Raw genomic sequence first — 10,599 nt, 5'->3', positions numbered from 1 at the left:
GTCCTCAATCACACACGGAAATGTCCTCAATCATACACGGAAATGTACTCAATCATACACGGAAATGTCCTCAATCATACACGGAAATGTCCTTAATCATACACGGAAATGTCCTCAATCACACACGGAAATGTCCTCAATCACACACGGAAATGTCCTCAATCACACACGGAAATGTACTCAATCACACACGGAAATGTACTCAATCATACACGGAAATGTCCTCAATCATTCACGGAAATGTCCTCAATCACACACGGAAATGTCCTCAATCATACACGGAAATGTCCTCAATCATTCACGGAAATGTCCTCAATCATTCACGGAAATGTCCTCAATCACACACGGAAATGTCCTTAATTTAATCATACACGGAAATGTCCTCAATCATACACGATAAATAACAATGTGAAATTGAATGTAAGCTTCAATCTAATATACCAAGACAGATAAAATGAAGTTTTGAAGTTTCAGGTTTCCCCTTTACCAACTAAACGTTGTTTTAACAACGCCACTATCACATTATTTCATTCGTCTGTAGTGTCTCATTCATTCTGTTTTGTTGATAAATGGGAAACTCGAAACGTCCATTTTATCTGTTTTCGTCTATTAAATTGATGCTTTTATTCAATTCCACGTTGGTATTTATTTCTTCGAGCTTCGAGCAGCAACATTTACATTATTCAGTCAAACACGGAAATGTCCTCAATCACACAAGAAAACTCCACCCAAGTCTCATTATAAAAATGACGTGAATGGAATTGTCAGTATCTAGGTCACCGTGACATGACACCGCTTTGATGACGTGGGTCACGGTTGATTGATTTATTGTTGAGTTTTACAGAGTGGTTGATCAAACATAATTTCCTCCATCCCATGTCAGAACGTGTAACGACTGCCGTCAAGATCTGGACTGTGGCTATTGCTACGTGGACAAACCCACAACGGTGGCTAACTCCTCCTGTCTCCCCACGTCCTATGACAACCCATGGACGTCCACTATGGGACGATGTAACGCCAGTCATCTCCCTGGGGATCTAACCTGGGCCTACGACTACTGTCCTACACCGTACTCTTGGATGCCAATGGTCGGCCTTGTGCTCTATCTTGTCTCGTTTGCTCCGGGTAAGAAAATGATGATAATGATGACGACGACGACGACGATGATGATGATGGTGATGATGGTGATGATGATGATGATGATGATGATGATGATGATGATGATGATGATGATGATGATGATGATGATGATGACGATGATGATGATGACAGAGATATCTCTGTCGTCTATATAGAATTTAGAAATGTATTTATGTCTTTATTGTTTTTTGATGTTGGCTGAAGAAGGGTTTTGAGCCCGAAACGTTCCGTGTTTTGTATTTTGTTCTTTTTTTGAAGCTGTTATATTCATTTTTGTTTATTACTTTTTACAGTCCACAAACTTCTAGCAGCCTAGAATCACTTGACGTGAAATATCGCAGTGTTTGATCTCCTTTCCATCCGTTCACAGGGATGGGCCCTATGCCATGGACCATCAACTCTGAGATTTACCCACTGTGGGCGCGATCTACTGGTAATTCGGTCTCCACATTCATGAACTGGACATTCAACCTGGCGGTGTCCATGTCATTCATCAGCCTCACTGAGTCTCTCACGCGTTACGGTAATTTTACAGTCAAACTTTAATTTCTGTAACTAATTCTATAGATTAGAGAATGATTTCCTTCACCGAGGAGATTCACTTTTCTGTGACATCGAAGGAATTTTTGTAACCTTACTCGTCTTATTCTAGTTTATTCCGACATAATACCAGATAAACACGTTAACGTTCAAATCAGTTGATGTTATAGCCTTTTGACGTTATAGCATGTTGACGGTATATCGTTTTGACGTTATAACCTTTTGACGTTATATCCAGTTGACATTATAGCATGTTGACGTTATAGCTGTTGACGGTACAGTCTGGTGACGTTATAGTCTTTTGATGTTAAAGCCAATTGACGTGTTGACGTGAAAGCCAGTTGACGTGAAAACCAGCTAACATTAAAACTAGTTGACGTTAAAGCCTGTTGATGTTTAAACCACTTGACGTTAAATCCAGTTGGCGTTAAAGTCAGTTGACGTTATAGCCTGTCAACGTTAAAACCAGTTGACATTATAGCCGGATGACGTTATAGCAGGTTGACGTTATAGTCTAATTACGTTAATAGCAGTTGACGTTAAAGCCAGCTGATTCTATAGCAAATTGACGCTATAGTCTGTTGAAGTTATAGTCTACTGACAATAAAAACCAGTTGACGTTAAAACCAGTTGACGTTATAGCCAGTTGAATATTAAACAATTTGTCTGTTATTTGTCGAAAAAGAAGGCATTGTTTTATTTTGTCATGATTATAATATTATAAGCATTACCTGTATACAACATAAATAAAAATTATGACATCATAATTCACAATTTGTCAAGTTCAAGGTTAATTCCATTTTATTTCAAGATGTGTATACCGCGCTGAATCTGAACTATTTGGAGATTGAGAAACGGTCCCGTTTTTGCTATTATTTACATCAGATATTTCCAACGTTCATCTTTCAGGTACCTTCTGGTTATACGCATGTTTAGCATTTGCAGGAGCCATTTTGTTGGCGCTCATTTTGCCGGAGACAAAAGGAAGGAGTTTAGAGGAAGTCGAGGGTCTTTTCGCCAGGTGAGATCAAAATGATACAAAGTTTGGAATACGTTTTTTTTTTCTTCTAACATGATTTTGTCCATTAACTTTTGCGTCTGACGTGTCAATGAAATGTAATCGTGTCGCTCATCACCAACATCCTTCAGCAGACACCAGACATTTTCAATTAACCCTTTCCTTACCAACTATAGGAAAATCGTCACATACGTTACGCTACAACCAACATTTTTAACATTCAAATTTATTTTATAAACCAAGAATGTAAAGAAAATGAACAGAGTGATGTAAAGCATGTTTTGGCATCGCAAGAACTTTACTGCCATTGTGTTTGAATAAGAAATCAATGTTTGTGTTAGTTTGGGTGTGGTTTTTTTAGTGTTTACATCAAGAAAGTTACAATTCTTTAGAGCCAATTGGTCCATTGAGACTGAGGTTATCCCCCGTTTTAGCCTTATAACTTGATAATTGAACAATAATTTTGATTCAAATCTATCGGACCTACGTATCCATTCAACGTCGAAGAACAAGAGGGTCTACAAAGAAAAGACAAACAAATTACAACAACAGAAAATACTTTTTAAAAACATTTTCAAAGATTCGATTCAACCAAGGATAAAGATTCGTGAGTTAGACGGTCTATCAGATGAGCTATGTGCATACGTTGAACACAATGGGATACGTTTTACTGTATTTTGTAAGATCGAATGAATGAAAACCAGAAAAAGACAGGGAAGAAATAAATGTGTACATTGAATACTGGAGAATCTGCAAATTTTTGACAAATTCTTTCATTCTTTATTTTTTTTTTTTTTGCGAAATTTGCGTTACCCCGCGGTGATGAAGATTTTTATTGTAATTTTGTTTTCCCAACTTTGTGCCTATTTCCAAATCAGCATAATTTCTGGCAAAATTTTCCATTTTTGCCCCATAATTTTGCATAATTTTGAGTTTGAAATTGCGTAATTCCGCGGGGATATTTTATTACATGGGTTGCATGTAGTTAGTTGTTAGGTGTGATACAACATATTTAGAAACCTGCAAAATTTTTGCAAAATTTACTTATATTCTTCTGCAAAATCAATCAATTTCTTTGCAAAATTAAAAAAATTTTTTTTCAAAACATCGCGGGTCAGAATGATTTTGTCGGCGGGATTTTGTTGTCCTCTCTAATTTCCGTTATGTGCGCATCTTTTCATCTCTCTTTGTCATGAGCACGCTCTCCATGTGGGTCTACTTCCGGTAACAATAACCATCACACAAATACTAACTTCACAAAATTAATTGGAGAAAAGGCGACAAGGAAATATCGCATAACTATGACCCAATGGACAAAACGTGATGCTGTTAAAGGGTTTTTCTACTATCGTCATTCCTTAATGGTTCAATGTTATAGAAATACTTGTTTGGACAATTCCTCCTCCTCCTCCTCCTTCTCCTCCTCCTCTTCTTCTTCTTCTTCTTCTTCTTCTTCTTTTTCTTCTTCTCCCTCCTCTTCCTCCTCTTCCTCCTCCTTCATCATCATCATCATCATCATCATCATCATCATCATCATCATCATCATCATCATCATAATCATCATCATCATCATCATCATCATCATCATCATCATCATCATCACCAGTATGCGAAGTCATTGTTAAAGCACTTATAATTTTTTTTTGGCTAGCCAATATATGAAAGAAAATGTTCTAACTTTCACGTCATGTAATTAAACACCAAGAAGATTTATCATACTTTAGAAACACACTTTTAAAGCGCAGCGACTAGATAAAAAAAAAGATAACAAGATTTCAACCAGACAAAAGATAATGTTCTTCTAAATCCACGGTCAGTCGAAATTCCCCTAAAACACTCGCAAAAACGAATGTTTTTGCCTCCAGCATGACGAAATAGCATATCCCATATACTAAATCAACATAATTATAACATAAAATGACATGTAATTCACGTCAACGATAGAGAGTACTCCTAGAGGTCCAATTCTTTTCAGACATTTTCTACAAATGGTCTTTGAAAAATAAAGAAGTGAACATCAGGAAACAAGCAATTTTGCACATTGGCAACATTATTGGTTTAACTTTAATTACGAGCAAAATGCATAAAAGATTAAATATCTCGCAAAACAATGCAGATAACAATAATATTACACGGTATTGGAAACTGGACATACTGATTTTAAAAATATCTTACTTTTGTCAAAGTCAATATTTCTTTCTCAAAATTCAACATGAAATCATGTATGACAAGCACAATGTTCGAACCAGCAGCATACGATAATAAATCAACCTCATATTATCATCCTAAGACATCATGTAATTACTTCCGTCACGCCCGTTTTCACTTCCATGCTGCTTTATGGACTTGTCTGGGAATTATATTGCTTGGTTTTGCCTCGGCCCTCTCTGGGATCCTTAACCGAGGGTGCAGCGAAATGTATTATTCCTTTTATGGAGGATGATTTTTCCATTATAAATCGTCTCTTCTACGTTATTAGGAGGGTATCGATATATCTGTTGGCATTAGAATGCTTCTCTCTTATACGGAACCATGTGCTTGTGACCAGAGGTGTGTCTTTTGTAGCCTCAACCTCCTATCACCCCAAAGCTGTTTGGCGCCTTTTGGTCTATGTCAAGTGACTGTAACATAATTTCTGTGTTACTGCATGGGCAGTAAAATTGCTACCCTTTAGATAGGATGTTGTCTGAAATAAAGTACTTTCCGCCTCACCCAAAAGAACTAGCCACCCAATTATTTTTTTTTAACTCGCTTTGCTTGAAAGGCGAATATTGTACAAGTACAACTGAGGTATCGCAAATTTCACCAAAGCCAAAACCGAAAAAAAAACCCATACAGTTCTTTATTTGCTTATCTTCTCGTCTTAAATTTACATCTCTTCCAGATTAAAAAAACAAAACAAAAAACAAGAACAAAAACAAAAACAAAACAAAACAACAACATAAAAAACCCCCAAACAAAACAAAACACGTCACCGATTTATCCATTTCGATCCAGATTTATTAATGTAAAGAACGATTATTTAGCTTATACATATATACTGCTTTATTAGCCACAAGAAACTCTAATGTTCCTATCCATAGTCTATCATGAAAGCATTAGGAAAAAAAAAAGAATAATTAAGAAAACAAAGTGGCACTTCGAATGTTTTTTTTCTTTTCCTCCAATCTCGAAATCATAACTATTGCCAGTGCCCCCTCTTCAAATCACAATGGCAGTGCTTTATTAATTTTATAACACACTGAGACGAATCCTTATGTATCTTTTGGCTATTTATAAACTGCAAGTAGGGGGTATTACTATGCAGTTATTTTAAAAACATCACATCTTCGACTGTAAAATTATACAATAGTTATAACTAGGCCAAGCAATAATTTTGCAATAGCAACAACATGGCCGCCGTGAGTGTAATGTGTGTATAAATTCGGCACTTGTCTTTTGTTTAGCAATAAATAGATAGCAAGAAGAGATAAACCGAATATGAAATAAATGGTATTGATAAATTGATAAAATCAACAAATCGGTTAATAAACACCAAGGCTAGAAAGTCATCCAAAAAAAACAAAAAAAAAACCAAAAAAAAAAAAAAACCAAAAAAAAAAACCAAAACAAAAAAAACCCAACAAAATGAGGGATGAAAAACAAAACGAAAAATAGAAAAAGGGTTTTATTTAGGCTGTTCCGTCGTTAAAACATACCCACTTACCGACCTGAGTTAATGTCGTGTTTATTCTTACGTTAAATTATGATGTTACTTTAACTTGTTGTTTTCGTTAACTTTATTTTGTTTTGGCAATAATTGAGGTCTCATTATCATGGCAATTTGTGTGCTGTTACAAACTACAATGAGGTGTAAAAAAATCCGTTCACACTGAAGCTGAAAACAAGGATTTGGTGGGCTTTTTAATTATGCGATACTTCGGCCATCAAACAACCCTCATTAAAGCAAAATGATGTTTGTCTTTAGAGAAACTCGATTAAAATTTCATATCAATAATATGTCGGGTATTTTTCGCTGCTGTGAAGTTTTAAAACCGCATTTTTCTAAATTTAATGTCCATTTTATTATTGCTAAAGGGTAATGGAATAACGATGAAATCGTTTTCTTTGAGATGGTACCAAATTTAGCTCTGTACGGTTTTTGATGGCCGACGAATAAATGGTTGAATGACCCAGTTTTCAAATAGTCATTTTATCGACGCGTGACGCAAAATATATATTTTTTTTTCTGCCACAATAAAGATGTCTATCGTGGTATTTATCATTATTGTTGTTGTTGTTGTCATTGACGATATTGTGAGCCCCGAGCCAAGTCTGAAACTTACGATATGACGCCTATAACTAGACTATCAAGCTATATTATAAATACATTTTTAAAGATAGAAAACGCTGTTAACGCCCAGATACCCAGTTATAACTGAGTACTGTGGGTGGGGGGGGGGGGGGGGGGATGAGTAAAGAGCCTTTTCCAATAATTCAACTTTGCGCCGAACAGAGGGGGATTCGAACCAATGAATCCTTAATCTATCTGGCCTTTTGTATTGAAAACCGTCTTCTTTTCTCTGGCGCTGAAATGAGCTTTGTCTAACTAAAGCACTAACACAGTTCTAAAACAAAATCGAACGGTACACACTTTTATTTTCATTTTTGTGCTGCTATGTGGTCTTGTGATATGACATTCGCATTCGGATCGGAAGGTTATGAGTTCGAGCCTCGCTCAGCGCATAGCTGAATTGAGTAGGCTCTTGACTCACATTCTCTCACCGTACGCAAGTGTAAACTGAGTATCGGGCCGTTAACAGTGTTGTTCTGTCCCCCAAAAAATTCTAACAGTCATATCTCGAAGTGCATTTAAGTGCTGCTGTTGGCCTGGGACCAATTGTAAAGCGCCTTGATGCTTCGAGTGGGTATAGCGATATATATGCCACACACACACATATATATATATATATATATATATATTATATATAATTAAATATATATAATAACTCTCAATTCTCTCATCTATTCTCATATAATTATTGGTAATTGGTATTTTCACGTTTCCCCTCCCAGGTCATGGTTCAGCAAGACGTGGCTCACTGGCGGCTCGTCAACTGACCAATTCCAGAATCTCAATCCTCAGACAGTTCAATATGTCCACATACGAGGTTTAAACAGGGACGGTCAGGAATCGGAACTGGACTCGCCAGAGTAGACGTAGTCGTAGTTCGTCTTGTAGTCTTTATCCTGAATTGATTTTACATTTATTTTATACAAAAGAGTGAAGTGGCCATGATAGTGAATCGTTAGTGAGCAGGCACTGGTATGGTGTAAGAAACAAAAACCTGGACGTAATGTTGTCAATGATACAGTTCCAGAGAGAAGTGTTCGCATATTACGCCATCGTTTAGGGGTGGGGTGGCGGGGGGGGGGGGGGGGGGATCTGCCAAATGTTGACACGGGGGAGGGGTTCAGAACAAAGTAAACGTCATAAAAGAGTACTCATTACGCCTTCATTAACATAGCATTCGAATAAATTAATAACAAAAAGGTGAAAAATAAATAATATGATGGAATAATTAAAGTTTGTATCTCAGCAACTAAATGATGAGTACTGTCCATCTCTCAGCAATAAAACCGATGTGAAAGGAGTAAAACTTCTTAAAACGCGAACATGTCCTAAAGGTTCTCTCAGCAGCAATGAGAGTTCCTATAAATCTAAATGTGGCAGGTTGGAAGAAAGATGGGAGAAGAAAGTGATGATGAAGATGAAGATAATAATAATAATAATGATAATAATAATAATAATAATAATAATAATAATAATAATAATAATAATAATAATAATAATAATAATAATAATAATAATAATAATAATAATAATAATAATAATGCGTAATTTATATAGCGCCCCTTTCCACCAAAAGAGCTCGGAAGCGCCTATACAAAGACAGAAAAACAAACAAACCAAAAACAAAGACAAACAAAACAAAACAAAACACACACACATATATATATATATATATATATATATATATATATATATATATATATATATATATATATATATATATAATATATATATATATATATATATATATATCAGGCAGTACTCTGTCTTCTAGCTCTACATATACAGAGCCGTACCAAGTCCAGAGGAGAAACATTGTTGAATCAATCAGTTTTATGCTTGGAAATTGAGAATGCATCATTCTATAGTTTATCGTCACAATAGCCCTGTATCTAAAATGTATGTTCAATCTTCTTATGTTCATCTGTAATGATGATAAAGTGAGAATGAAATTATAATATATGCCATTTATATCGTTCTTTATTTCCCATCCCGCTCATACTGTACTATTAAAATCAAACATAAATCTACAATACTTGGGATTAGATCATTGTTTACTGTTAATTGGGGTCGTATGTTTGGCATTTGATACCCGACAGCCATTTTTTTTTCATTTGGATGACACCATGTCCATATAATAATATAGGGAATGAGATTATCGGAAGAGTAGCGTCCCTTGATTGGACGTCACCCATGGTCTGTGACGTCACCTGCGGAAAAGTTATTAGAGAGAGACCGTCATGTTGGTTGTGCGCATGCGTCTCTCGTCCTCGCTTCCACAGACTATGGGTGAGTGACGTCCAATCAAGGGACGCTACTCTTCCGTTAATCTCATTCCCTATAATAATATTGTGATTTAAGTTTTAGTTAAATTTCAACTCATGAATATACTGTTACATAATATTCTATAAAATGCATTAGCGAGTGTTGATAAAAGTTACTATTTCTCTTTTTTGTATAATGACGTCATCTATTTGGGAGGGGTTGGGGGCGGGGGGTCAGACCAATGATGACAAGGGGAGAGGGGGAAGGCGGTCAAAAAGGGCATTTTTTTTGGTGAAGTTATATATGTGAACAGTCTCTATGTTGTGTGAGAAAGCCGTTGTTTTAATTTTTATGTAACCCCTAGCATTACTCATATGTAGTTGTGAGAAATTCAACCACTTTGTTATTTCATGAACCTTCGCTTGTATTGCTTAGTCATGTTTGTCTGGATGGGATCTTCTGACCTCCCATTGTAGGCAGGAAACTTGCTGTGTTTTCTACTTTTATCCCCCTTACCAGTTTTTCCGTTCCATGTTGCTCTGTCTTTGTTATGGATTGAGTTTTTTTCCCCTGGTTCTGGCAGGGATCCTTATTTGGAGAGAGACAGTCAAATGTATTCCAAGAGATGATATTTTTTCCGTATAACTCTTCTCTCTGTTACTTTTATGTTCTATTCTAATTATCTGTTTATAATACTGTATATTGTACTCGTACTTTATAAACATCCGAGTGTATATTTCAAAGCTCGATCCAGGGTTTGTGCCTGGATGGGACTTTCACGTAGTGTCAAAATTCGTACAACCATGGATGGCTGGTGAAATCTTCTGTTCCCTATTTGACTCAGTCCTCTTTTTCTTCCCGATTCTTTGGTGCTTTTAACTGTATATCCACAATTTCTCTCGGCCATCTTCCTTTTTACTGGCGCTGTCACAAGCGCCGTAAAACTCCTAAAAACAAAACAACAAATTATTTATGTTTCCTATTATTATATGAAATGGAGAGGTTACACAGGTGTTGTTTTAAAATGCTGTAAACTATTTGTATTGGGCCCATTTCCCATGTACAATAATTAATGGCCAAGGTATAACACAATTACAAAAACCACACAAACAACAATAATAATGTTAACAACAAACAACAACAGCAACCAGTAGTGGTCACACAACAAAGAAATGGGCCTAATTAAAAAAATAATTACAATCTATAGCATCTAGAGGGGACTATAAAAGGAACGAGATTTTTATAAGAAAATATAATCGATTACACCAGTTAACCCTCTCCTTACCAACTACAGGAAAATTGT

At 36.0% G+C, this 10,599-nt stretch overlaps 1 protein-coding gene across 1 annotated transcript in view; it reads left to right on the top strand.

The window, feature by feature from the left end:
- LOC144975472 (proton myo-inositol cotransporter-like) overlaps positions 1-8,230 on the top strand; it is a 124,511-nt gene extending 116,281 nt beyond the window's left edge. Inside the window, exons 8-11 of the mRNA XM_078919590.1 lie at positions 884-1,125; positions 1,511-1,663; positions 2,590-2,701; positions 7,754-8,230. Coding sequence (XP_078775716.1) covers positions 884-1,125; positions 1,511-1,663; positions 2,590-2,701; positions 7,754-7,895 — 649 coding nt within the window. The 3' untranslated portion in view covers positions 7,896-8,230. The remainder of the gene's footprint in view (positions 1-883; positions 1,126-1,510; positions 1,664-2,589; positions 2,702-7,753) is intronic.
- Positions 8,231-10,599: the final 2,369 nt, after the last annotated feature.

Source organism: Berghia stephanieae, chromosome 6, assembly GCF_034508935.2.
Source record: "Berghia stephanieae isolate SIO BIC M18660-M18661 chromosome 6, UCSD_Bste_1.3, whole genome shotgun sequence".
NCBI lineage: Eukaryota > Metazoa > Mollusca > Gastropoda > Nudibranchia > Aeolidiidae > Berghia > Berghia stephanieae.
The sequence above is the reverse complement of the archived record's forward strand: the minus strand, read 5'-3'. Positions and strand labels throughout refer to the sequence as shown.